General features: G+C 52.9%; 1 protein-coding gene across 3 annotated transcripts in view; it reads right to left on the bottom strand.

The window, feature by feature from the left end:
- Positions 1–27,246, bottom strand: part of SPECC1 (sperm antigen with calponin homology and coiled-coil domains 1) — a 112,933-nt gene that overhangs the window by 34,167 nt on the left and 51,520 nt on the right. For all 3 annotated transcript variants that reach the window (XM_088138761.1, XM_088138762.1, XM_088138763.1), the window contains 5 exons: positions 21,045–22,561; positions 17,881–18,088; positions 13,463–13,536; positions 10,841–11,022; positions 504–649 (listed from right to left, as the gene is read on the bottom strand). In XM_088138761.1, the coding sequence (XP_087994887.1) occupies positions 504–649; positions 10,841–11,022; positions 13,463–13,536; positions 17,881–18,088; positions 21,045–22,561 (2,127 nt within the window). The remainder of the gene's footprint in view (positions 1–503; positions 650–10,840; positions 11,023–13,462; positions 13,537–17,880; positions 18,089–21,044; positions 22,562–27,246) is intronic.

The raw sequence follows: 27,246 nt of genomic DNA, 5'->3' as shown, positions 1-27,246 counted from the left end.
CTTCACGAACAAGGCTACTCCCCTTTGGGTGTGGCTGCCATCTTGTCTTTTTGGATACCCCCCCGTAGAAATCCCTGTTAAAGTGCAGGTAGGCTTCACTTACTGACTGCTCATTCAATGACCATTCAAAGTTACGATGGCGCTGAAAAAGGAGACTGATGACCAGTCCTCAAGGTAGCAACCATCACAGCAACCCACAGTTACGTGATCGCCGTTTGCAAACTTCCCAGCTGGCTTCCAAGAAGCAAAGTCGATGGAGAAGCGAGCAGGAAATTGCAACTCTCGGTGACGTGACATTGTGCTTATCGACTGTGGGCGATTCGCTGCATGACTGCCACAGGAATTGGTGTTGTAAGTCGGTGCAGTCACTTGACATTTCACTTTACGACCACATTGCTTAGTGATGGAGTTGCTGGTCCCAACTGCGGTCAGTAAGTGAGGACTACCTGTATTTGGGGGAAAAAAAATGTTGCAAAACTAGGGAGCCACGATAGTCCACTCACCTGAGCATCCCAAATCAAACGACTTGATCAGCGATTTGACGGTGGCCAAGGACTCGGGTGGGGTTGGTGAAAGGCGGCTGACCGAGACGCCTTGCCAGTGATTGGGAGCTTCTGCCTCCGTACAGTTGATGGAGTCCGGTGCCAGCCTGCAAAGGAAAAGTATCCAAAACTCATGGGAGGTTCCTGCTCTGTGGGGCCAATGCCCCAAAATATGGATCAAATTGCCTTCGCTCCTCCCTTTTTCTCACTCCAATTCTGCATAGGAATTCTCAGTTCAAAAATGCCCACGTATGGGCAAAAACCTCCAGATGCCCTGTGAATTTTCTTGGGCTTCAGCAGTTTCACAGGCTGGCGCAGAGATGAGACTAGATGGACGTGAATGAACGCTTTGGGGACTGGTATGAACTATCCGTCTCTCAAAGGGGCGGTTTAATTCACAACCCGTTTCTAAACCCTGGAGCTATAGCAATGGTGACCTTGCTATGGGCAAAAAGCCTTTTATTTTTTGATGGAAAGGTTCTTGCCATAGAAATTTGGATGGTCCCTTCTGGCCCTGCCACGGAAGCAGGAAATGCCCGCACCTGGCCTCCCTGTAGAAAAACTGTGCCCCCGCAGGGCATCTCAGATCAAGCTCAATTTCACAGCATGGCGGCGGGCAGCCGCACAGGAGACCTCCCCTCCCTCCCGAGCCATCTCGGATGCCTTTCCGCAGAGCTTCAACTGAAACCCGCCAAGCCACCCCGATTCCCAGCTTGGCTCTTTCCCTTTTGCCATTTTAATCATTGATTTCTCTCTTAGGATCAGGAGCCAATGCCCTGGGGCAACCACGCGGCCTCTTCTTTCACCTGTTCCTAACCTTTTAACGGCCCTTTGATCTGGATTTTCTTTGGCTGAGGGTTAGATTAGTTAGAACCAGGGAGACTCCGATCTCACCACGGTCAGTGAAGAGGACCCAACGTGATCTCCGCTGTAACCTGAGCGTCGCCCAGTGCGGAAAACGTAGCCGCAATCCCTCTTTCACAGCAATCTCCCCGTCAATACCAACCTTCTCTCGGGGGATTCGGAGCAGCCCCTCCAAACCTCAGGAGTTCCAGGTCACACCATTTGGAAAGTGACCGTGCTACACATCCCGGCAATTTGAGGCTGATTCCCTGGAACGTGTTTGGACGAGCAACGCTGGCAAGAAGCCGTTTTCCGTTCATTTTCCCCCGGTGGATATTCAACGGGTAGGCATGGCGGCCCGTTATACCCACGTTTGCGAAATCGCGTGAATTCAGGAAAACCGATTTGGTAAAGAAGCCACAGCAAGACCAAGCCCAGGGTGGTTTGGATATATTTTATTGCAAAAGGGAAGAGGGCACACTTGGGACGGAGATCGCGCGGAGCACGCCCGGGTCTGGCCTCTGGCAGATTTCCCTGGAAGCAGGAACGGAAGAAGGGCTGTTTCTGAGAACAACGCTGCTGGTCGGGACTGGGTAGGTGGACGAGGCGTCTGTCTGGCCACGAGGCGGTTTTTCATTCTCCGACGCGCACGGCAAGAAAACCCCCGTAAAAATGGAAGTAACCTCGGAGGCAGCAAACACAGTCAACACAGAGGCGCAACTGGAATATATGCAAGAAAGCGCAGCTCGGAACCGAAAGCCCGGCGGAACCGTGTTTACACGGGGAGGGAAGGGCCACCAGGTCGGTCTCCCCGGGCCCCACCACTGAGAAGGCTCCGCTTCCAGCAGCAACCCTTCTCGCCGGCCCCTGCCCTCCCTGGAAGTAGTAAAAGATGAGTCAAAGGGGCACAACAGAGTGGTCTCCCCAACTTGGGAAGGATGCGGGGAGTGGAACAGAGCCCCTGTTTAGCCGGGTGCAAGAGATAGCGTCTTTGGGTCCAGGGCCTGGGTCTTCTGCGAGGGGTTAAAGAGGGCCCCCCCTTGGGGAAGAAATGTGACTCGCCACCTGCAGCTGGAGAAAGAATGTTTCCGCCTGCGTGGGTGCAGGAAGCGCCCCCACGCACGGACAGCAGGCAGAGAAAGCCGCTCTGAATGTGCTTTTCTTCCTCCATTCACCCCCTCGGAGTCCATCTGTCCCACCCCGAACACCCCCTCCCCTCCTCGCAGCTGCAAGGCTCCAGAGAGGCTATTAATAGGCCCCGACCTCTGGGGCTTCCCAGTTCCCTTTCGGCACATCCAGTCCTGGTCTCCGCTAACTCAAAGGGCCGGGGGAGCTGGGGCATCGGGGGGCAGAGGAACGGGCCCGTGCTCTGGCCCCAAGCAGGCACGTCCTCCCCTTCCTGGCCGAGTTTCTGGCTGGGAGCCCAGCGGTGGGCACGGAGGCAGCTGGCCCGGCCAGAGGCATTCCCAGCTCTCGTCTATGGCCTGTGCCAACGCCGCTTCCCAAGTTTTCATTCCCACACGCTCTTCCGGCTCCACCAGGCGAGAGGAAGCGGAGAGGACCCTCTGCTCCGAGGGGGGACGGAGTTATGGGTCAGATGGGGGCGGCTAACTGGGGGTGCCCACACCCCCAACCAAGGGGCTTTTCGGGTGACGTGGGCCATGGGGCGATCGTGGCATCCCCAGGTTGGGAGGGGTCTTAGAGGCCACGTAGCCCAACCCCCTGCTCTGGGCAGGCTGCACTAAAGGACCTCCAACAAAGGGATCCGCTCAGCCGACGTGGAAGCATCGCATCTGAGCCGGGGGAGAGAAATGTGGGCCGAGGATGCAGCCTCCTTCAAAGCGATCAGGCGTCGCCACTCCATACGGTTTGAAAAGGCTAAGATGCGCGTGCAGTTTAGGAAGGCAACGTGTCTCCTTCCACGCCTGGCGTCTACGGTCACCAAAAAGATGCCTCCCAGGGACACCTCCCAAACAGCTTATGAGGACAGAAGCCTTCTCCCTATGGGGTTCCTTTAGTAAGCCGCATGGACGGGTAGACTGCCTCTGATCCTGGAGGCTCCACCTGTGTCCAACCCCTGCACTTTCTCCTGAACCCCCCGTTCAGAATTGTAGACAGGACAGCTCTGGCTGGACAGTGCTGAAAATGCCTCCTTCCTCCCCGTGGGGGATCCGGCATAATCCTACGGTTGGGAAGATCACAGGAGAGGCAGCGGACCTTTAACCTGTTGCGAGAGAGGCGGGGAAGACAGGGGCCAGCCCCCAAGCTCCCACTTCCACCTCCACAGCCGTTCAATGCACTGCTGCCCCCCAGAGCAAATGCACGCACGCCTATGATAAGAATCACTGTTCTCCAGCGGTGCATGCATGCAGAAGAATCTGTGACGTGGTTTGTGGGCTGCAAACCTAGATAGGGTCCTTTTCTTACGCCTGTATGTCACAAACGTCTTCGCCTTGGACACAATCTGATGGCAAAGGAGGTGATCGGGGGCAGCTTGGGTTCCCTAAAATGTGTGGGTGGATGGGTGCATTTAGAAAGTGGGGAGCCAGTTGTGGGTGTCTTCACAAAATGGCTACCACAAGGAGGGTGCCAGACAAGACTCCTTTTTTTTTTTTTTTTTTTTACTTCCCCAGCTTCCCCCGCCTCCTCTGGACTTTGATCGCCCAGCATTTGTATTTTCAAAGAATGCTGCGGAGGCCTGGGGGGCGCCCAGAAGTCGTCTTGGAGCTGGAGGTCCATCTCTTGGTTTGCAGCAAGATCGCTTTTAAAACTAGAATAATTTCCAATAGAAGGGAGTATATGAGTGAGTTCAGCTCAGGGCTGAACTGACTGCAGTTTCATTACCCAACTAGATAAGCAGGGATTAACACCAGACAAACAATCAGGTAGAAAACAATACCCTGATCAAGGAACTACCAAGGAGACAATCAGGTAGACAAACAATCAAGCCGAAAAAAATATTCTAATCAAGACACTACCAAGGAGAAAACCATGCCCCCCCCAACACTGGCAGGGCAAGCCACTGTAGGGAGCAAACCCCAGACTCGCCAGCACTGATGATGTTACCTAGTTGGGTTATGAAATGTCTGCAAGCAAACCGCCAAGCTCAGGGAGCACCAAGGACTCCACAGAATATTTTCCTTTTTGAAAGTCAACCCTGGACGACAGCCGCCGACTGGCTGCAAAATAATTTTGTAAAAAGAACTCTGCTCACCCAAACCTTTCAGTTCCAGAGGGAGCGACGGGGAAAGGGGCAAAAATCCCCCATGCAATGGCCCCATTTCAGTCAAAACCTGAACCAGGCCATCCAGATGTGGAGGGTGACCAGATCTGAGCTGCAATATTCTGCCTGACCACCAGAGGGCAGAAGGCAGGGACTGTCTGGTGCATCTCCTGCTGCCCTCTGGTGGTCATTTGCAGGTTTGCAGTCCAGATCTGGTACCTCTCTCGAGAGGGAGATTCCCTAGGACCCTTTAGAAAGTCCTGCTGAAACGCCGGAGCCCAAATACTACGCTCTAGGCCAGTGTTTCTCAAACTTGGCAACTTTGAGACAGGTGGACTTCAACTCCCAGAATTCCTGGGAGAAGGCTGGCTGGGGAATTCTGGGAGTTGAAGTCCACCTGTCTCAAAGTGGCCGAGTTGGAGAAATGCTGTTCTAGGCCAAGACTGTGGGAGGAAAACACACACACACCAAAAAGATCGAAACCAAAATAAAAGCCACAAAAATCAAGGAAGCATTCTGCAGAACCCTGGAGGGTCACTGACCCCAAGCGGCCAGCACCCTGACATATGGCGGACAAGGTCATTCCCGGCCACAGGCTCCCCCCATCCTCCCACCTCTTTCCCCTTTTAATCGGTCTGCCTGAAGATTTCGGATAAAGCAACAAGGGCTGTCTTTGACCGTTCCTTGGAAGAGTTTCCAGAAAGCGCAGAAGTTTTAAACCGTGACTGTCCTCTAGTGGAAGACCGCCACTGGACAGCCGCCGAGACGATCCAGCCAACCCCGCTGGGCAGGCAGAACGGGACCCCCCAGATCCCAATGCCCCCTCTCTACCCGCTCCTGCGGCGTCCAGAATTTGGCTCAGCTGAAACCTGAAGCCGGTGTCACAAATTCCGGGAAACCTCCAGCTTTGTGAGCCTTAGGCGGGGAGTGTGAGTCCCCACCCAAATTAAGTCGAGAAGAGGTCAGCCGGCCGCATTGGCTTTTTAATCCTCTCTAAGTGCCTGGGTGCGTCTTGCGGGAATAAGAGGCCAGGGCTCCCTCGTCCTGGGGCAGAAGACTCGGCTGAAGGCGGCACTGAGCTTAACGGATCCACATGTTCTTCCCGGGCTGAGTTAATTGACCAGGACCTGAGATCTGTGGGGAAAAAGAGAAAGGAAGATGAGTTTTAGGGATGGGGGGCCAGGATGGAGTTGCACATCTTGATGCGAGCTGTTAAATCAGTGTTCCTCAACCTTGGCAACTTTACGATGTGTGGACTGCAACTCCCAGAATTCCCCAGCCAGCAAGGCTGGCTGGGGAATTCTGGGAGTTGCAGTCCACACATCGTAAAGTTGCCGAGGTTGAGGAACACTGGGTTAAATCAATCGTGCCCCCGCCTTACAAAGTGAGCTCAGACCTGAGATATTTGGGAATGTGAAGCCCGTGGGTTATTTTTTGCTGAAAATGCAGCAGGTTAACAACATTTCCCAGTCCTATTTCCACCCTTTTTCCTAAATTCTCAGCCAAATCTACAGGAATGCGTATTCTGTAGCCGCAGCAGAGCGGGGAATAGCCATTTGCAGCATTTGCTTCTAGGAACCTCCGGTCGATCGGACGTGATGCCAACGTTTGGGCACCGCCGCTCTGGTCAAGAGACCCCTCCAGAAGTCTGTTGTTCTGCTCCCTACACTGGTGCATGGAGGTACCTGCAGCCAACCCGGCTAGAAAACTTTTGCAAACTGAATTCCGGCTGTCCAATGGCAGTCAAACCCGGCATGGCTGTCCACTGACGATTCCCTTCTTGTTTTGGTGAGCAGCGAGGGTCAGCGAGGCCATCCTGCCACGCCAGGGAGAGCCACTCAGACAGCCGGCCCTGCAGGACTGTTGCAGAATTTACTGAGCCGTTCTTTGAACATTCTTCTACACGCCTAACTGTCGCACGATCAGAGGCTGAGAAAACCACTTTCCTTTAAGGTTCCGCCTTGAATCCTGCCCTACGGCTCTCATCCCCCTCGCTGTCAAATCCTTCATACCATCTCCTGCCCCTGTGCCATCCACCCAACTCCGAGCGCCCCAAAATGCCGCCTTACCCGAGAGGTTGGCCCAGCCACCCGGCCGCCACGGCTGAGCCCTACGGAGGGGCTAAGCCCTTGGGAGGGGGCAAGGCTAAACCAGCACCCCCTTTATTAACGCTCCACAAGACGGGACAGCTTGCAACATACAGGCAACGGACGGGAAAAGAAGCAGAGCGGCAGACGAGGACGGACGGGAGGGCTTAGAGACACACACAGCGCGAGCGGAGCTCTAGAAGAGAGAAAGGGAGGTTACTGGCCACGTCAAAAAGGACGCGGCGGCTTTTGGGGTGGGGAGGAAATTCATCAGCCGAGGGACGGAGGAGGAGGGGGAGGAGGAGGGCGGTTAGTCGGGCAGAGGGGAGGCGGCTCCGTCATCGGGCACCGAGGGGCCCGCCGGACCATCTCTTACCTTGGCTTCAGACGATCTTCAGAAAACCGGGGAGTTCGAGCGTGCCAGCTGCTCCAATAATGAAAGCGAACTTGCGCGTGGATGGGTGTGGGTTTGCGAGGGAGAGAAAAACCAAGAAGGGGGCACCAGGTTGGGAGAAGGCACGGGGCAGGGTCTGGGCCAGAGACCCCTGGGGGGAGCGCTCCATTTCCAAAAGAGCGGCCCGAAAGAACTTGGGAAGCAGGAACGCTCTGCACGAACGCGTCTGCTTCGCCGGTTCTGTCGACGGGGGCCCCCCCCAGCAGCGGAATTGGAGCCCTGACATGGGGTGCCAGGGTTGCTGAGAAAATGGGGAGCGTGAGAGGGGGAGGAGAGTCTTCCTGGCGTTAGGGAGGAAAGGGAGCCTGAGGAAGTCCAAAAAATCCTCCGTGTGTTCTTTTCTGGACAGGTGAAATGGGACTGGAGTAATAATTGGCAGATGAGACGCAGAAGTGCTTTGGGTTAGGAACTGCTTTACGAAAGACAAGTAGAAAATGAAATAATTTTTTTTTAAAAAGTTAACTCAGTGGTCCATGCCCAAAGCCCCCGGTTTTTCCTTGTACGGTGCCCCAAATCTTCTTCCTCAAGAATCGTCACCTCCGTTTTAAACAGAAAGCCAAGCTGTTAGCCCTCACGGTTGGCAAATGCGCGCTGGCAAAGCACGGGGGTCATCTCCAGCGAACTCTGGAGGGGGTTAGGCAGAGACCTCCACAGACCCTTCAGTCGCCTTAACCCCCACAAACTAGAATTATGCGAATCCCAAAGAATAAGTTAGGCAGAGCTGCACGCGTGTTCGTCTTTACCGCGGTTACAGAACGCAGGCCTGTCCGTTTAAAAACAAAACCGAACCCAAAAGTTCCTGTCACGGCTCTCGTTACAAAGAACCGGGGCATCCCGTTTGGTAAGAGAGGGTCAGGGTCAGGCGACGGGGTAAGGTGCCCGCTGGAAACCTAACTGAGTTTATTTTTCCAGTGCTGTAAACCCCGGGAGGCAAACGGTTTGGAGAACAGCCCCCCAAATACTCTCCATTCAGGGCTGCGCTTCCCTGAAGGTTACACGGGCAGTTCCACGGTACTGAACCAACAAAAACGACATGAAAGCCAGACAGACGCAGATGCAAGAAAAACCGGGGAGACAGACGGAGACAGGCCGGTCAAGCGAGGCTCCTAAACAGAACGCCTATCCTCCGAGATGGACGGTCTTTTTCTCGCCTCGTCTGGGAGGGTCATTTTTCCAGCGGGAAACGCTGCTTGTCCGCAATTCCTGTTTTGGGAACACTCCAAAGGGTGCGGGCTGGAAGGAAGGCGTGTTCCCATTCAGCTCCATCTTTTACCCATTTAGGGGGCCATAAACTCAGCCACCAGGTTTATTGGAGCTGTCTGGGGGAGCAGATCGCTTGGGGTTCAGATGTTGGCAAAGAAGATTTGAGGAGCCATGCTGGATAAAACCAATAGTACAGGTAGTCCTCACTTAACAACTGTTTGTTTGGCGACCATTCGAAGTAACGATGGTGCTAAAAGGTGACTTACGACTGGTGTCCGAAGTCACGACTGTCGCAGCGCCCCTGCAGTCACGTGATCGTGATCTGGGCACTTGGCAGCCAGCTCACACTTACAACGGTTGCAGTGTCCCGGCTCATATGATCGCCATTTGTGACCTTCCCAGCCAGATTCTGGCAAGCAAAATCAATGGGGAACTGCGTGATTCACTTAACAACCGCCACAAAAAAGGTCGTAAAATCGGATCCAGTCATGTGATGATTCGCTTAATGACCGCAACGCTTAGCGACCTAAATTCCGGTCCCAGTTGTGATCATTATGCAAGGACTACCTGCATGTTGGTGGCAATTCCACCTTGCAACCTTTTGGGGTGACCCCTTCAGGACACTATTATGATAAAGACAAGATCTGCCCCTTCCGAATAGGAATCTTACAGCAGGTCCCGCTTGTCACTAGCGTGGTCTGAACGGTACACCTTTCTCTTGGGCTTCCAGACACATCTCCCCGACAGAGAAGGCTTTGCTGGTCCTTTTGTGAAACGGTTCCCCTCCGACCAGCAATGGCTCGGCGGAGAAGTCTTTCTTGGAACACTTTTTTAAATTGGAGATCTGGCCGTGTGCCAGATTGAACTGGAGATCTTCTTCTTCTGCCACCAACCCCACATACATCATTCTTTGCTTCTCGCAAGCAGAGAACACCAGGATGATGGATCGACCCACCAGCCAATGGATCAAATAAATTAAGGAGCAGGAAATAAAAAATACACAACTTTTAGCAAAATTGGAGGTAGAGCATTGGAGCCGAACTGGTCTCGCTTAGTCACTCAGGAAATGAGATGTTAAGACGATGCTTCGTCCTGCCCACGACCGTTAGTCCTGACTCCCCAGGGAGAGAATTATCTTTCTCATTCCTAGATACACTACTTGGCTTGTTTTACTTGGAGATGCTGGCAGTTCCACCTCAGAAGTTGGGTATGAAAAATGGGTCCACCCCAAGCTGAGCCCCCAGATTTGGGCTACGTACTTACTTCAGTTTCTCCAGGATCCTAGTGCAGAGGGCATGACATGGGGGTTGAAGGGGACTGCCTAAAAGTAGGGCCCAAGACCCAGAAAAGAGAGGGGCTCCCCTTTGTTGGATGTCTTCAAGCAGGGGCTGGACAGCCACCTGTAGAGACGCCTCCTTTGGATTCCTGCCCTGGGCAGGGGGTTGGACTAGATGGTCTCAAGAACCCCTTCTAGGATTCTGTGAATTTTGGAGCAGGTTTAAACAGCTGCATTTCCATTCCAAGAAATTCAGCTTTATTTCATCACAGGAACATGGGACCCTAGCAAGATGACCAAGTTGATGGGACTTGGAGTGGGGGGTGGGGGGAATGTTTGAAGAAATGGGCAATCCTTAAAATCACTAAATCGTAGAATGTCAGAATTGGAAGGGACCTTGGAGATCAACTAGCCTGGCCCCTGCCCAGGGCAGGCACCCAGGACTACACCATCCTGGACAGATGGCCATCCAACCTTGGTTTAAACACCCCCAGGGAAGGGGAACCCAACGTTTTGCAAGGCGGCCACTTCTATGGTTGAACAGTTCCTACTTTTAGGAATTTTTCTTGATGTCCATCTAAAATCCATCCCGAATTGCATTGCTTGAGTTGGATGACCTTATGAATCTTGAAAATCAGTCAGTCAGTCAGTCAGTCAGTCAGTCAGTCAGTCAGTCAGTCAGTCAGTCAGTCAGTCAGTCAGTCTCCTTCCTTGTGATTTCAACCCTTTGCTTCTTGCCTTCTGGTACAACCCTAAACACTCCTGTCCCACCTTCTACACAACGACCCTCCAGAAACTGCCCAGAGGCAGCGGCCATCTCTTCTCTTCTCTTCTCTTCTCTAGCACCCCCATCAGCTCCAACAATTCCTCCGTCACTTTTCCTTCCAAACCCCCCGCCATATTGCTCGCTCTCCGGCGCACACGCTCCCATTCGTCGGCGTCCTTCCTCAAACGCAAGGCTGAGAACCAACGCCGTATTCTAGGCGTGCTCTGACCAGGGCAGAACAGAAGCAATCACGTTTCTGCCCAGCGTGCAGGACAAACAGGGGAGTGGAGACACTTTTTTGCACACCAATGCAACAGCGCTTTTTGCCAGAGCCCGTGAGAGAGAGATGCCCAGGGCTGCTGCAGGAGGCCGGGGAGAGGGGAATGGAACTCCCAAGGCTGCCAGGGGCTTTTAGGACCCCTCCCCGCCGCCGCTGGCCCCCTCACCGGTTGCTTCCGCCTTGAGCGTCCTCCAGCTCTTTCTGCAGCCTGGCAGTCTTCTCCTCCTCCTCCAGCAGGCGCCGCTTGACGGTGCGCAGCTCTTGCTGTACCTCGCATTTGATGTCGTTGGCCACCACCACGGCGGTCTGCAGGTCGGCTTGGAAGCGGCGCCACTCCTCCGTGTCTTCCTACAGCGAGGGACGGAGGAGTTAGGTTTGGGATTGGCTAGCGTTTGGGGAATGAAAGTGGCAAAGGGGCACCCCGCCCCGGCTGCTCTGCTCACCTCGCGCATTGAGGCACCATGAGAAATCCCTCCCTGCCCTCCTGCCTCCAAAAATACCCCATTTCTGGGATGTTGCGCAGCAGGTGTGTGGCTCTCGGTGCGTGTGTGTATGTATCTTGGAGCTGGGAGCGCGCAAAATGGTGGGGCGCCTGAGCATCGAGGGGTTTAAAAAGAAACAGACGCGAGGGGAAGGCGGCGAGGCTGAGGTCCGGTCCGTCTGTCATAATGCTAATAAAATTGCTGCCAAAGTTTCCAGCCGCTCTTCCATTTGAGGGACCAAACCTGGCTGCTGTTTTGAAACGGTCCTGCCGTTGCTTGTCATGTTTACAACGGCTGGACGTCCAGCTCTTGGCCCTTTGCGATCCTGGAGGAACTGACCAGCAAGGAGAAAAATCGAGACTGCCACCCATTTCCCTCCTCCCCAGCCACTGCCTCACCGGTGTGACCACCGGCTGCTGCAGGGACAGGCGAGCTGGCCTGCCCCAGCAACGGGCCCTTCAGCTTCCACACACCACACACCACCCCCAGCCACGAGCAATTCAGCTGCAAGAATAAAGGGGCCTCCACTGTAGACTCTGGCTAACATTGAAGTGTTTAAAACAGGGGGCTGAATGTTTCTGGGCCACAGACCCCTTTGACAGTCTGATGAAGGCTACAGACCCCTTTTCAGAAAAAATGTATTTAAATGCATAAAATAAAATGCAGCGCTATAGGTTGGGTTACAAAGGAAACCAATGGTACGCCAACGTCTTTGGAGTTTACAGGCCATATGTGACTTTGTGGCTTACGTGCATTATTGAAAGAAAAGCTAAGTGTCAGAGGTTGATGAAAATGAAGTTGTAATGGTTTTCACAGGGCCTCCCTGAAATCTCCCTCTGTACTCCCAAGGGGTCTAAGGACCCCCACGTTAAGAGCCTCTGTTTTAAAAACATTCCAGTTAGATCCTATTCCCTTTTCTTTGGGTGCCAAATGCATTGTATTATTACTGTTGGTCGCACAGCCAGCCAGATGTTTAGACTGGGTTTGGCATTTCTATCCGCCTATCGAGTCCTTCGCAAGGACCTGGGATAGGCAGATGTTGTCTAACAATATTAAAGGTATCGTCACAGGATATAAGCTGTTCCAAGTCAAGCTGCCATTTGCAATGGACGGATGGTGATTTTTGTCAATGCCGATGGTCTTCCAGGGGTGCTCCAGATGTTTTGGGATGGCACCCGAGGCGCCTATTACTACTGGGACTACCTTTGCTTCCTTTTGCCGCAGGTCGTTCTACTTCTATTCGCAGGTCTTTCTGTCTTGTGAGTTTCTCCAGGTCCTTCTCTTCTCTTCTCTTCTCTTCTCTTCTCTTCTCTTCTCTTCTCTTCTCTTCGGCTGTCTCCAGGTGTGGCAACGCTTCTCTTCTCTTCTCTCTTCTCTTCTCTTTGGCTGTCTCCAGGTGTGGCAACGTCCACTATCCAGCCTTCTTTGTCTTTCTTATCCGCAGGTGTCAAGTCTGGGGCGTTGTGTGGCAGGGGCCGGTCTGTCTGGATTCTAGAGCCCCCGAGCGCTTCGGCCTCTTCGTCTTCGGTCCCTTCGTCTGTTCTGGGGTCCCACCAGTTCTTGCTGGCAGGCCAGTGGCCTTTCTTGCAGATATCCCAATGCGCCCTTGTTGCTACCTTGTCATGCCATTGTTTGCAGTCAGTCTGTGCGATCTGCCTGACTGCAGCCAGCTGATTTTCAGACATATTCCTCTCCCCGCCCAGGGTCAAAAAAATCAAGATGGTGGCTGCAACTGCATGATCGAAACACTGCCCTGTATAAAAGGGGCAGGGCTTTAGTCACATGGCCGTAGCTGCCATCTTGACTTTTTTGACCCTCCTCCACGGATGCCCCTGCTTTCCCCATTCCTATTCTTTCTCTCTGGGCTAGAAAGAAAGACTGTGTGTGTGCCTGTACATAAACGTTTGCGTATGTGTTGAGGACATATCCTGCCAATGATTGCGGTAGGAGAAAAAGTTTACCAGAAAGGCTCCGAATCTTGGATCAAGCCAGTGCAGAATGTTCACCTGGGCATCGGTTAAGGATCATTAATTAATTCCCCTGGACTATCAAAGGTGTTAAACAGAGCCAACCTGGTCAGGGAATTGCTGGGAATTTCCCCACTGTAGGAAACGAGAACTGGGTGAACCGTCCCTCCCCCCAGTTAACGCGTCAAGTTGGCTTGTGCCAAGGCTCACCCTGGTTTGCCATCGCCAGGTGCATCTGCAGGGGTTGGCGCAGGATCCTCCCCTATCTGCAGATGCCAGGGATGGAACCTCGATCCAGGGGTTCAGGCGGGATGCTCTGCCCGCGAGTGGGAGCCTCACCTTAATTTGCTTGTTCAGCATCTTCAGCTGCCTCTCGAGTTCCAACTTCTGATCTTCCAGTTTGAGCAGGTTATCTGGGAAGAAAAGGCATTTTGAGGTCAGGGTTGCCAAAGGGTACAGCGGTCTGGCCTGAAAAGCCCACCTCCCCACCACAACGAAGCGGGCAAGGGGGCATAATTTATCTAAGTCCATCTCCACTTCCTGAGGCAAGGGTTGGCGACATGGTGCCCACGGGACGTGGGCGTCTATCATTCCCCAAGTTAAATTCTAATCAGTTTCTTTTTTAAATTAAAAGCTAAAAAGTGTTAAAATCTCACAAAATCACCACCTCTCCTGAGGTTTGGGTGATCTTGCAGAAGAACGCTGAAATCCAAATGCCCCCCGCCTGCTGTCAGAATACAGAACACCAACGTGAGGTTCTCACATTTGTGCCTAAGATTTTGAAAGATGTTGCTCTTGCATGATTGGGGGCAAGGTTTTTTTTCCCCAGAGGATGGGGGCAGGAAGCACCCGGACCACAATTTGGAAAAGGTTATTTCAATGTAGCAAGGGACCAAAAGGAGTGAAAAACAACGTGTCTCGGACAGGACAAACGATTCATCCTCTCACGCAGCATTAACTGGCAGTGTCTATCGGTCGTTCCTCAACAACCCGTCCGTGCAGCGTTACAGGCACAGAGACTTCAGCGGTGGGTTGAAAATTAAAAGAAAGAGAGGAATGGGGAATTTCCTGGTGGGAAGAACTGTTATGTGGTGGAAATCCCCCTTGTTCTCACTGGCTCTGTGGCCACCTCTCGGGCACGGTTTTGTGTATGTCTTGACAGTGCTGGTGGTTGGAGTAGATGACCTCTAATGTCCCTTCCCGGTGATGCATTTGCATGGGTGAACAACCTGTCTGCTGACCCCCGCCTGCCAGGAGACCGTGGAGGTCCTGTCTTGGTGTCTGGAGGCTGGGGAGGGTTGGATGGGGAACAACAGGCTTCAGCTGTACCCTAACAAGACCAAGGGGTTTGGGGTTTTAGGACCCCCTGCTTCTGCATCTCTAGTTCTGGATGGGGCTGCACTGCCCCAGACAAAACTTGTGTGCAATCTGGGGGTCCTCCTGCTCCTGCTTGAAGAGCGGGGGTAGCTGTGGCCGGGGGGGGGGCTTTGTACAGCTTCATGTTGCCCACCAACTGCCTATCACCTGTGGGGCTAGGTGACCTCTAATGCCCCTTCCAGCAGATCCATTTGCATGGGGGAGCAACCTGTCCGGTGACCCCCTTTGGCCAGGAGGCTACAATTCAGGAAGTACATCGTAAGGGATAGAATTTTTCTAAAATAAATTAAAACCACAATGCCCATTGTCTTGAGATTCCAAACCGCGCTCACACCAAGCAACACATTTTGCAGTGCCCAGTGGCCTTCACGGACTGCGTGCTCTCCCCGATGGGGTAGACTTTAAGAGCCGATCCCTTGGGCGGGGGAGGATGGGAGATGCAGTCCAATGTTTCCGGAATCTGTGGGGGGAGTGTCAAAAAAGTCATGCCCATCCCTTTTTACATGGCCAGGTGACGCACCTGGAGTAGCTCTCCTTACATCCCAGTTATGCCTGTTAAGAGGGTAACCTTAAACTACCTTCGCTCACAGCTTTCTGGAGCAGGAGGTAACATTAGACACAACTGGGGGTCAAAAGGAAAATCATCACTCGTCATCATCATCACCATCAAAGATAGGGGGGCTGCTGTTTCATTGACCCATTCGTTTTTAAAACTGCAGCTGTTTTAAGTCAGTGTTGTCCAAACTTGGGCACTTTAAGATGAGTGGACTTCAACTCCCAGAATTCCCATGGCTGGCTGGGGAATTCTGGGAGTTCAACTCCACTCATCTTGAAGTGCCCAAGTTTGCACAACACTGTTTTAATTTAAATCTTAAGTTTCATGACGGAGTTTTGGGTTTGAAGTTTGAATGGAATGGTACCCCTGCTTCGAGAGTGTTTAAAAAAAAATTATGAAGAAGAAGAAGAAGAAGAAGAAGAAGAAGAAGAAGAAGAAGAAGAAGAAGAAGAAGAAGAAGAAGAAGAAGAATAAGAAGAAGAAGAAGAAGAAGAAGAAGAAGAAGAAGAAGAAGAAGAAGAAGAAGAAGAAGAAGAAGAAGAAGAAGAAGAAGAAGAAGAAGAAGAAGAAGAAGAAGAAGAAGAAGAAGAAGAAGAAGAAACAGGAAAGCCATTTTATACCCAACTCATACTTCAGTAATTTCACGGACATGCCCGGCATCCCCAACATCCGCCAGCAGGTGGCGGCGTTGCCTCGTCCAGAGAGCTCGGGGCTGATCCAGATAATACTATCCGCCTTCTGCAGGGGGGAGAGGAAGATCCACTTGGAAGCTCCCCCTCTTCACCCACCCAGGGAGCCCACGGCAGCCACCCGAAATGACCTGAAAGGGACGGTGGGGCAGGAGGTCCAAGCGTCCCTCGACTCAACCCTGCTTGCAATTAAAAATAAGTTTAAAAAAATCAGCATCGGTCACAAATGCTGGGTGTGGAGTGTTGAGTTCGCATCCACGGCAGCCCCACCCTCTTCAGAAGCACCAGATGGCCCCCCTTCCATTTCTGAGAGCAAAAAGATCAGCGGCTGAGAGGGGACACCGATGCTGAAATAAGTCAATGAGGGGGAGATGGGAACTGGTGGGTGACCTACTTTGGGGGTTTCGGGAGGGCTAGCTATAGAAGCAGCACCTAGCCAACCCTGGCCAATCTCAAAACACTGAGCAGGGTGGGTCCCGGTGGATGGGAGGCCACCAGGAGATCCCAGGGCTGCAGGCTAGGCTGGAGTGTCAGGAAACACACCCTGGAAAAGAACAAGGGCAAGCCACCCGAGTCCTGTTCTCATGAACACTTCCTGGAGAGGTCTCTGAAGTCCCAAGTTCAAATCCAAAGAACGCTGGAAGGGGCCTTGAAGGTCATTTAGTCCAGTCCACTCCTCAGGGCAGGAAATCTGTAATGCCCTATCCCCAGCAAAGGAGAGAAGCCACCTTTCCTGGGGGAACCTTTTCTGCTGTTCAAGTACTCTAACGTAACAAACATCTCATGGAAACCTCCTTCCCAGCATTTCCTGGCTAACCGGCTCTAAAGTTTGCTGGTTTGCCTTCACAAGTGACTTCCTATCTCAGCCTGGCCTACCTCGCTGGGATGAAGGTGGTGCAACACCCCCCTCTTTTGAGGCATTTGTGAAATTACACCAGGATAAAATAAGGAAAAAACCATGCCAATGAGAACTATGGGTAGTCCTCGATTTATGACCACAATTGGGACCAGCACTTCCATCGCTAAGCAATGCCGTCATTAAGTGAGTCGCACCCGATTTTACCACCTTTTTTGCCGCATTCATTAAGCGAATCCAACTTCTCCATTGACTTTGCTTGTTGGAAGCAAATGGCGATCATGTGACCTGGGATGCGGCAACCGTCATAAATGCATGCCAGTTGCCAAGCGTCTAAATTTTGATCATGCAACCACAGGGACACTGTGATGGTTGTAAGTGCAAGAACCGGTCATAAGTCACTTTTTCAGCACCGTCATAACTTTGAACAGTTACTAAACGAAAGGTCATAAGTTGAGGACTGCCTGTAAATGGAACATGGTTGTTCAGACACAGTCTATCTGCAAACACAGAACTGCTGCTGTATTAGTGGTCCTGCTACGACCTTCTGCCACAAGGAAGGGCTGGATCAGGGCACACATTTTCCCAGTTGACAACTACACCCATTACTGACATGCTCCAAAAAGCAGGTGAACTCAAGGCAAACTAAACTCAATTTAAATATGCTTAAAATTCACTGGGTGCGCACGCCTCCTACGTGTTTCATAATTTCTTCCCTTTTTTGGAGGGGGCCCTGAAGTCTGCAGCCATTTTGGGGAGGGGCTGTTTCACACATAATGGGAGGGTGACAAAATCAGGAAGGCTGACTTAATTATTGTTCTTTTTTTGTTTGTTTAAAACCAGCTTCTTAATCACAAGAATTCTGAGGAAGGAAGGAAGGAAGGAAGGAAGGAAGGAAGGAAGGAAGGAAGGAAGGAAGGAAGGAAGGAAGGAAGGAAGGAAGGAAGGAAGGAAGGAAGGAAGGAAGGAAGGAAGGAAGGAAGGAAGGAAGGAAGGAAGGAAGGAAGGAAGGAAGGAAGGAAGGAAGGAAGGAAGGAAGGAAGGAAGGAAGGAAGGAAGGAAGGAAGGAAGGAAGGAAGGAAGGAAGGAAGGAAGGAAGGAAGGAAGGAAGGAAGGAAGGAAGGAAGGAAAGCTTGCATAGGGTCACTAGGGCGGATCCTGACACGGTCACTCCCTTTCCCCACCCTACCTCGCAGGGCTGTAGTGAGGACAAAATGGGTGGGAGGGAGGGCACCAACCAAGGAAGGCAGGGGCGTCTCTTCCCCGCCGCGCTACCTACTCTCCAGGTCGCTGATGATCTGGTCGTTGTGCAGCTTGACCGCCCGGTGCTGCTCCACCTGGTCTTCCAGCTCGAAGATGGTCTCCTTCAGGTTCTTCATCTCCGCCTCGTTCTCCGAGTTCCTCTCCTGCAATTTGAGACCCGTCTGGCTCAGCTGCTCGGCCTGCCCGTCGCACGTCTCCTTCAGCTGCTCCCGTTCCTTCTCGACCTGGGAAAGCGGAGGCACGTTGGAGGCGTGAAAAGGAGACGGGGGAGGGTGCCGGGAAGCCCCCTGAGATCCCACGGGGACCCAGGAGCCATTTAGGGTCACCAGACCTGGAGACCTTGGGCGGGCCGTGCAGATCCCCAAGTCGTGGAGGCAGAACTCAGTCAGCCGCTGGCTTCGCTGCATTTCCGTGACCTGCCGACCCACCTCGCTTCGGGGCCACTGTGGGCTAGCTTCCTTGGGGCTTTCGGGGGACAGGTAAACTCGGCTTAGTCCGGGGAGTGTTCGATTCCGTGCCATGTGCCAACCCAGACAATTGGTTTCTTTGGTAACCGGGTTTAAGCAGGTTGTGAGAATGCGGCCATTGGGGGAGGGAGGGAAGAGAGGAAGGAGGGGCTGGATGCTGTGGGAATCCCATGCAGGGTCCAGAACTGATGCGTAAGAAGCCTCGGCTTGTCTGCGCTCCGTGTGCCTGGCGGACTTGGTGTCGGCAAACTGGCGCTTTGTTTGGGAACAGGCACACCAGTGACAACCTTCTCCAGAACAGCCATTTGAACATGGCCGTTTTGCAAACCTTGAACGCGTTCCCATGTAAGAAGGAAGAAGCGTTGCAAACAACCGTTGCGACCTGAGATGCCGTGTGTCCCTCGCCCCTGCCCCCTTCCTCCCCTTTTTCACCCCAGCCATTTCCATCCCCACCACGCTCCGTGGCTGGGGAGCCATTCCAGCGTCCCCTCGGTTTGCTCTGTAAAATAAGACTCTTGCATCTCCCTGAGCCCACACTAGCGGCGGGTGATGTCATTTTGGCTGCAAATCAGCCTCGCTCATGAGCTAATAGGAGTGAAACTAAAACAGCCCCAATAATCCCCACATCTGGGAGGGCGCATTGGTGCGCCAGGCTGAAGGCTTTTCTTTGACATGCTAGTTTTCTATGCAAAGTTTACACAGATATATAAATAAGGGTGCAACCCCTCTTACATGTTAAGGCTTTCTCATTGAAGGTCACAGACCATTATCCGCCACACTGATCCAATGCGGGCTGGTAGGTAGATGTTTTTTGACTTCCTAGTCTAGGGCTAAAGAGAGGGGCAGCCCAAAATCCCCGGGGGGGGGGGTTCCAAGGTTGGGGGGGGGACAGACCAGAACCTGCTAGTCCAGCACCTATAACCATTATACCGGTGTTTTTCAATTGTCTGGGTTGCTTGGAGAGTTTCCAATCCCTGCAAATCCAGTGGGGAGATCGGACAACACACACACGCACGCGTGCGCGCACACACACACACCATTTTCCAGGAGGTGCAAGATGGCTGCTGGTCTGGGGCCACTCCCTGATTGGTCTGGTTCCAAGTACAGCAGAGGCAAAGGTTTATTGCTGGCTTGGGTTACAAGTCCAAGATTTGCCGAGAGAATTGCTGTGCATACATGCGCACCGAGCCGAGCACAGCGTAAACACCTGGGCTCGGGCAGAGAAGCAAAAAATAAATCACCAAAGAGGCTGGTCTGGCAGGACAAGAGGAGAGAACACGGAAGGGCCGGGCCGGGCCAGGCAAGGCAGGAACAGCCAAAAACATTTGCAAAACAGCCAGGCTGATGCCAGAGTTACTGGCCGAGTGGGGCACTCTTCTAATGCAGGGTTAGGCAGGTTTTTCATATTTAAGCAGCCTCTTTCACCCACTGGGAGCCCTGCTCTATGCAGTTCGGGATGGTCTGCAAATGTAGAGGGAAGAGGGAAGGGCCTTGAGGGGCAGGAGGAAAAGCCACCACTAAGACAACGGTTGGATAAAGGAGGACTAAGTCCAGGGCAGGAACGTAACCTGAGAAAGCGTTTCAGACAAGAACCTCCCTAGTTCTCATGAAGATAAAGTGGGGGGTGGGGGAGCGCATTCAGACTTACAAGATTCTGTTACTATCGCTTTGCAATGAACATGACATGGGTTTTCTAGAAGGGCTGGCAGACCCCTCCTCAAATATCACATGGAAACCCTCAGGGGGAAACATCTTCATCCGCATCTTAAATGAGAAGGTACGTTGTGGTCGGTACAGTTAGGGAAAGAGCTGGCATCAGGGAAACACTCATTGGAAAACCCTGCAACGAATTCACTGACTTGTCAAAACGTAAAAAGTTGGCTGATTAAAATACTAAGGTGGCTGGGGGACGTTAAGAGCTACGGGCATTAGGCCAACATGCTTTGAAAGTATTCTGATATTATATGAGATACGGTGAAAGGAAACAGTTAAAGGCCCTACTTCTATAAAGGAAAGGAAAACTGTCCGAAAATATGCCAGACATGGATCCTGCCCCGCTAATGAAGACAGGAAAAAAGCAGGAAGGATTTTTACCAGCCCGCAGAGTCGCTTCTTCAGATAAACCCTGCCAAATTGCGGTAGGGAAGTGGGGCAGGAACTCACGAGAGTGCCAGCTCTACCCTGCCCTAGGCAGCCATTCTCACCCCGCTGGTGCAACCTGGGCAACTTCCAGATATGTGGATTTCAACTCCCAGAATCCCCCAGGCTGCGCAGCCATTGCTGAGAATTCTGGGAGGTAAAGATGTAACTTGGGGAAAGGCTACGATAGCGGAATATTCTCCCTTCTGTCTGGTTCAAATCCTGCGCACCTTCCTGTCCCTCTTGCAACTTTTAGTTATCTTTGGAAGGGTAACCCCGCTTGGTTTCTGGCCACGGGACACTTTTGACGGTCTCATTCAAGACCACCTTGGATCTCCGATCGATGCAGACCGAGCATCGTGGAAAAGCAACCGGCTACCATTCTTTCGACAGAATTCGAAGGTATCGTCACAGCTAGCAGCCCGCGGGATTAGGCCAAATGTCCAACATGTGCAGAATTCTGCTCCCCCCACCCAGAAGCCCACAAGGAGGACTCTAGGGCCATGGCGCCTTCCTGCTGTGAGCTTTTCAGGTACACTGCTGCTGACACTGGAGGCTCCACTGGAAGCCTTACCTTGGCCAGCTGCCCTTGCAGCGTCTTCACTTCGCTATGGGCCTTCAGCAGCTCTTGCCTCAGCTCCGTGCAGGCTCGTTCCAACTGGTCCCTCTCGGCTCGGATTCCTCGCAGCATCTCGTGCACGTCGGAGCCGCTCGCCGCGTGCTCCATGGCGTCCATCGCGGCGGCTTTTCGCTTCTCGCTGTCCAGCTGGGACCGGAGCGACTCGCTCTCAATCTTCAGCCCTTCCAGGTGGACCTTGCAGTCTTCCAGAGTCCTCGCCAGGGCGGAGTTGTTCTGCCGCTCGGTCTCCAGCAGGCCGCCCAGCCGCTTGGCCTCCTCCCCCAGGCTCTTGACCGCCCCCTGGGCTTCCTGGTGCTCCCTCTCCAGGCTCCTCAAGCTGCTGGTGAGCTGCTGCTGGATGTTCAGCATCTTCTCCCGCTCGAACTGGGCCTTCTCCTGCAGCTCGGCGCACTTCAGCTCCAGCTCGTGGGCCTTGGCTTTGCTCTCGTCAGCCTTCGGGCGCTCCTGCAGGAGGGCGGTCAGCTTCTCGTTCTCTTGGCTCAGCTGCTCGGCTCGGTCCCGGTGCTGGCAGAAGGAGCTCTCCAGGATGGCCTTCTCCTCCGCCAGCTTCTCGTTCTCAGCCGTCAGCTCCTGCACCACCTGCTGCTGGTCGGAGAGCTCCTGCAGCGTGGCTTGCAGCTCCTCCGCCGTGCAGTGGTGGTTCTCCTCCATCCGCTGTATCCTCTCCGTAAGAGAGGCCACCGAGAGGTCGCTGACGTTGTTCGGCGAGCTCCCGGAGGTGGAACATCTCGACGTCTTGAAGACGTTGCTGCTAGAAGACGCGGGCCTCGAGGGGACGTCCACGATGTGCTCGAAATCCGAGGCATCGGGAGACAAGGAGGCTTTGGTAACGTCGCTGCTGGAAGAACCCGAGTTGCGCAGAGGAGGCCCATTGACGCAGGGGCTCCCGCCGTTGGCGTTGCTGCAAAGGGACGGCTGTGTTGGGCTTCCAAAGCTGGACTCTTGCGTGGTGGGGGTGGGCAGGCTGCTGCTGCTGATGGTGTCCGAAAGCGGCGAATGCTCCCGTTGGCTCAGCTTCTCCTTCAAGAGCCGGTTCTCCTCGCCGAGGTTCAAGAGCTCCCTCTGGAAAGACTTGTTCTTTTCCTGAAGGGCCTGGATCAGGGATTCCACCTCGGCTGGCAGACCGTCCACGGGTTGGTCCACCAGACCAGCCAGGTCCTTGTCCTGGTGCTTCTTCAGCTCGTTGCGAAGCTTGGTGATCTCAGAATCTTTCGCCTTGGCTTCGGCCAGGAGCTCCTTGACCTGGGACGCCAGGCCCGCCTTCTCTCCAGCTTCCGCCTCATTCTTGGGCTTGAGGGAAGGCCGCGAATGCTTGGTGGGGGTTGGCGCCCCAGAAGACGTCGGGCTGGGCTGAGCCTTCCTGGGCCTCAGGACCGCCTTTTCTCGGGCGACGGCGCTTGGCAGCTCCCGCGGTGCAGGGATCCCAGTGCGCTTGGAGGCCGGGGTGGAACCTAGGAGAGGAAAGGAGATACGCTGGTGAACCGGCTGCGTTGGGGGGTGGGAGGCATGGTTCCCCGCCCACCAGGAGCATGCAAGGTGAAACTCATCACGAAGGAAGCCGCAGAGGGAGGAATCGCGCCGCCTTCGGCTCAGCGATGGCTGAGCTACCCCTGGATGTAGAAATAAGGGGGATCTGCTTCCCCCAAAAAATGAGCTTGCAAGAAATGACTGAGGTTCACAGAACCGCAGAGCTGGAAGGGGCTCTTTCGGGACGTTTCCTAACTCTCCAGCGGGATCTCCCTTCCTGAGCCTTGAATCCATCATTCGGCGTCCTGCGCTCGGGCACGGACGGTCCTGCTAATTAGAGGGTGCCACCTGAAGGGACCCAGGAAGGGGCTTTCCCTGTCACAGTGCTTGTGCCCTCTGGTGCAGAGCGGTCCCCCCAGAGATTCATACGGCCCCCACCCTGACGCTCATCAAAGAAACCCTTAAAACCTGGCTGTTCCCCACAGACCTTGGGCCTCTCATGGGATTTTTTCCCCCAGTTGTTTGTTTTGTAGGATCTTTGTATTATACTATTTTTAATTTCTCACACAGACAAACAGGTCTTGTTCTATTTGAAATCCATTCAGGCCTCTGAGCGTGGCTGTGCCACCCTGCTCTGCCCCCTTTCCTCAAGGCTAAGCGGGCCCAGCTCCCACCAGCTCTCTTCCGAAGAGTTCGTTTTCAGCTCCCCGATCCTTCTCAGTGCCCTTCTCTTGCCCCAGTTCGTTTCTCTGACTCTTTCTGAAAATGTAGTGGTAGAACCGGACGCTGTCCTTAAGGTAGAATAAAGTAGCGTTTTATTGGAAATGACATTTTTATTGATGCAGTCTAAAACTGCACTTGCCTTTTTCGCAGACTCATTATGCAGCTGGCTCATGTTAAGTTTGCAATTAGCTACTATTCAAAGATCTTTTTTGGCAAATACTGTACCGAACCAGGTATCCCCCATGCTTAACCTCTGCATCTGATTTTTGTTTCCTTAGGGATTTTGTTTCCTTAAGCACTTTTCTCCGTTAAATTTCATTCTCTCACACATCACGCCATGGTTACTTGAATAAACTACAGCCTGCTGCGTTCACACCTGAGGCTAATCCTTAAATGTGGTTCGCAAGACACAACAGCTGGCTTCACGCGTCACACTCAGCCACAATAATGATTTCATCATGTGGCAGAGCAGGTGGCACACCCTGAACTTAGATGTCTTTAGACAAAGCTGGGCACACCGCCATAAAAATGCCAACTTGAGTAGGGGCCCAAAAAACAAAAATAGCAAAATATTTTGACACTTGAATCTGATCTGTGAAAGAAAGGGGAAGATTAGGTTTAGAGTTTCTAGGAAACAGTTTCCCAAACTTTTCATACCTTACAATAAACGATCAATTATAATGGTTGATTTTGTGATGTTTACCTCCAACTTCGACATCAGTTCAACGTTGCACGCAAATCCAGACAAACTTTGTCCTAAGTAGCGGTTGTTAAACCTTGACTGATTAAGCTGCCTCGTTTCAGTAAGCCATCGTTAATATAAACCACAGCTTTGGGCAGCTACATACAGTAATACTAAACTGCAGTTAACCCAAAGCAATACTTTCTAAGCAAAGAGAAATCAGCAAAGAGAAATTAAGCCAATCACACGGTTCCCCATTCATTTGGCATGCCACAAGCCAGTTGGGAAGGTCACAAATGGCGATCACGTGACCCCGGGATGCTGCAACCGTCGTAAGTACAAGCTGGTTGCCAAGCGCCCAGATCACAATCATGTGACCGCGGGGGTGCTGTGACGGTCGTAAATGTGAGGACCGGTTGTAAGTCCCTTTGTTCAGCACCGTTGTAACTTTGAACAGTCACTAAACAAATGGTCATTAAGTGAGGACTACCTGTACTTGCTTCTAATTCTGCATTAAACCAGGCCTAGAGACGTCAGAGCCTTGCTTTTTTCCATTTATTCAACCTGTGGGGTATGAGGCCTGTTGCACAGAAAATCAGAAAATAACCTACACCAGATCTAGGAATGTCCTGCCATTCAAGGAATGGCTGAAGGGGAAAAAAAGTGAAGAAATCAAGCAAAGCATTGAACCAATGCCGTCATCCTTTCCCCCACCCCCCAAGAAATTAGGACTATGGAGGAGGAAACCCCAGCCTCACAATTTCAACTGAATAGCACCCAACAATGGGACCTTTGATGTTTTTAATCACATTAGGCGCATTGTGACGAGGCGCTTAATTGCAAAGCCTGCTCCTTCCGAGGAACCGGTTCCTGCTTCTTCTCTTCAAGCAGGCGAAGTAACTGACAGAGCCTGCCAGAAATTAAATCGCTCGCATTTTAAGCAAGCGAGGCAAAGAACTTCTGTAGGGAGGAAGAATGAACAGGAATGTGTAATCAAGAGGAGAGGGTGGTTTTGTTTTCAAAGCGTGAAGAAGGGGAAAAGTCATTTTTGCACAGCAGCGTTTACTTCGAGAACTTGCTTTGCTTCTGTCCCCTTTATATTGGACTCGAAAACGGAGGGATTCGTCTAGGGAAGATCTTGAGGCTGAGCAATGTTTCTTGTACCCTGACTGGGTATAAAACAGAACCAGGAAATCCTGGCCAAATTTGGCCACATCTGGCGTTATCGGTTATCCAATATAGGATGGCTAATATTCAGACACAGTAACAATGCTTTTGAGAAAGATCACGGAAAAGTAGTTAATTGCAAGCGGAATGCAAGCCTGCAGCGTGATGCGGCGGCAAAAGAAGCAAATGCAATTTGAGGTTGCAGCCCCAGAAGCATAATTTCTCAAACCCAAGAAGCAATTGTTCAGTAATGAATTCTGCTTTGCGGGGACCCCTTGCTCAAGGAATGAGTCCGGTTCTGGGCGCTGCCTTTTAAGGAGGATTCAGAGAAAGTGGAACAAGTTAAGAGCAAGGCAGAGAAGGCAACCAGGGGACTAGAAACCTACGTCCTGTGGATCGGGATTGACGGAGCCGGGTATGTACGTATACCGGGTGAGGACAGGACTGCACTCGTCAGGTGCATGAAAAGATGTCACCCAGGAGAAACGTAAGGCCCTTCTTCTCGTCCGATGGTGCAGGACACAGAATAGTGGATTTAAGTCACAGGATTTCAGGTTCCCATTAAATGAAGGAAGCTCATTTCACAGGAAACGTCCCTAAGAGCGTCCCCGAGAGATGCTGGGCTCCCCTTCCCCAGAGGGGTTCAGGGGGAAGTAGATGGTCCTCTCTCAGGGCTGCCTGAATTCGGATTCCTGAACTGAGCTGGGGGGGGGGAGGTTAGGGTTGGACCGGAAGATCTCAAGGGCCCCTTCCCGCTTGTTGAGTCTGTGGCTGCTTTGGAAGGACCGGCCAGCGCTGCTCCTGGACATGGAGGTTCCTTCGGCTTCTTTGGGGGCAGATGTTCTGGGGCCCAGGTCCTCAGGTGGAGGTGCCTCACCTGCCTTTCCCTTCACCGGAGGGGAGGGTGGCTTTGGGGGCGAAGGCACTTCTGAGCACCAGGCGGAAGATGGGCCGCCAAAGAGCCAACCTAACCCAGCTGCCCCATGGCCTGGCGGGCTCTCCCTCCTCAGAGGTCTTTGAACAGGGCTGGAGAGTCAGAGATACTCCAGTGCAGTGTTTCTCAGCCTTGGCCGCTCGAAGATGGGCGGACTTCAACTCCCAGAATTCCCCAGCCAGCCAGTTGAAGTCCACGGGTCTTAAAGTCGCCAAGGTTGAGAAACACTGATCCATGGGATTCTGGCTGGCTGGGGAATTCTGGGAGTTGAAGTCCGCCCATCTTTGAGCGGCCAAGGCTGAGAAACACTGCTCTAGTGTTCCATGGTTTCCTTCGGCCTCCTTGTGCTGCATTTCCAGAAGACTTCGAATTCTGCTATGGCAAAAAATAAATAAAATAAAACTCCATTTTCTCTCTCTTCATAGACCTCAGTCTGGTCTCCCCGACTTCCTTTTGTTCCAGTTAAGAGAGTCTCCGGGGTTCCTGACTTTCCTCACCTACTTTACATCCTCACCATCACCCAGATCCAGATCCAGGGAGCTGCTCCTCTCGCCACAGCGACACCGGGCACCCCCTTCATCTTGGTCCAACGGCACCCGGGCCATTTGGTGCCTTCTCAATGGCAGGGCCAGCCCTACGGAACAGCCTCCCCAGAGATTCGGATGGCCCCGACCTGTCCGCCCTTCGCAAGACGCCGCAGCCCTGGTTGCTCCCCGGGCGCTGGGCCCAGGAGATGAGAGGAACCCTGCTGTATTTGTTCGCGTGCTTTTTCTCCCCCCTTCTGTGAGTGGGGGGCTATTGTTTGGGCCCCAGCATGTCTGAGTTTTTTTGTCTGAGTTGTCATCCTTGCACGCCACCCGGGTTCACCCGTGGAGATGGGCGGCCGCGTACGTCACAGAAACTGAACAAATCAATAAACGGAACTTCCTTCCCAAGGGGGTTGACTAGATGACCTCGGAGACCCCTTCCAACTGGCAGAGTCCGAGGACTGTAACTCCACCGCGCTTGCTGCTGGGGGGAAAACAGTGCGCGGCAGGCACAAGGGGCAGCGGGGGGGTGGGGGGAGAAGGAGCTGGCTGAAGGGAGGCACGATCCCCTTCATCCCCCGCCCCCCTGGCACACACAAACGTGCTCAGTGTGCAGAGGAGGAGGAAGGGGCTTTG

The sequence above is a fragment of the Python bivittatus genome, unplaced genomic scaffold (genome assembly GCF_059951505.1).
Source record: "Python bivittatus isolate LINGU-HERP-01145 unplaced genomic scaffold, Pbiv_v1 ctg000240_np1212, whole genome shotgun sequence".
NCBI lineage: Eukaryota > Metazoa > Chordata > Lepidosauria > Squamata > Pythonidae > Python > Python bivittatus.
Note: the sequence above shows the minus strand (reverse complement) of the source record. Positions and strands in the feature narration are given on the sequence as shown.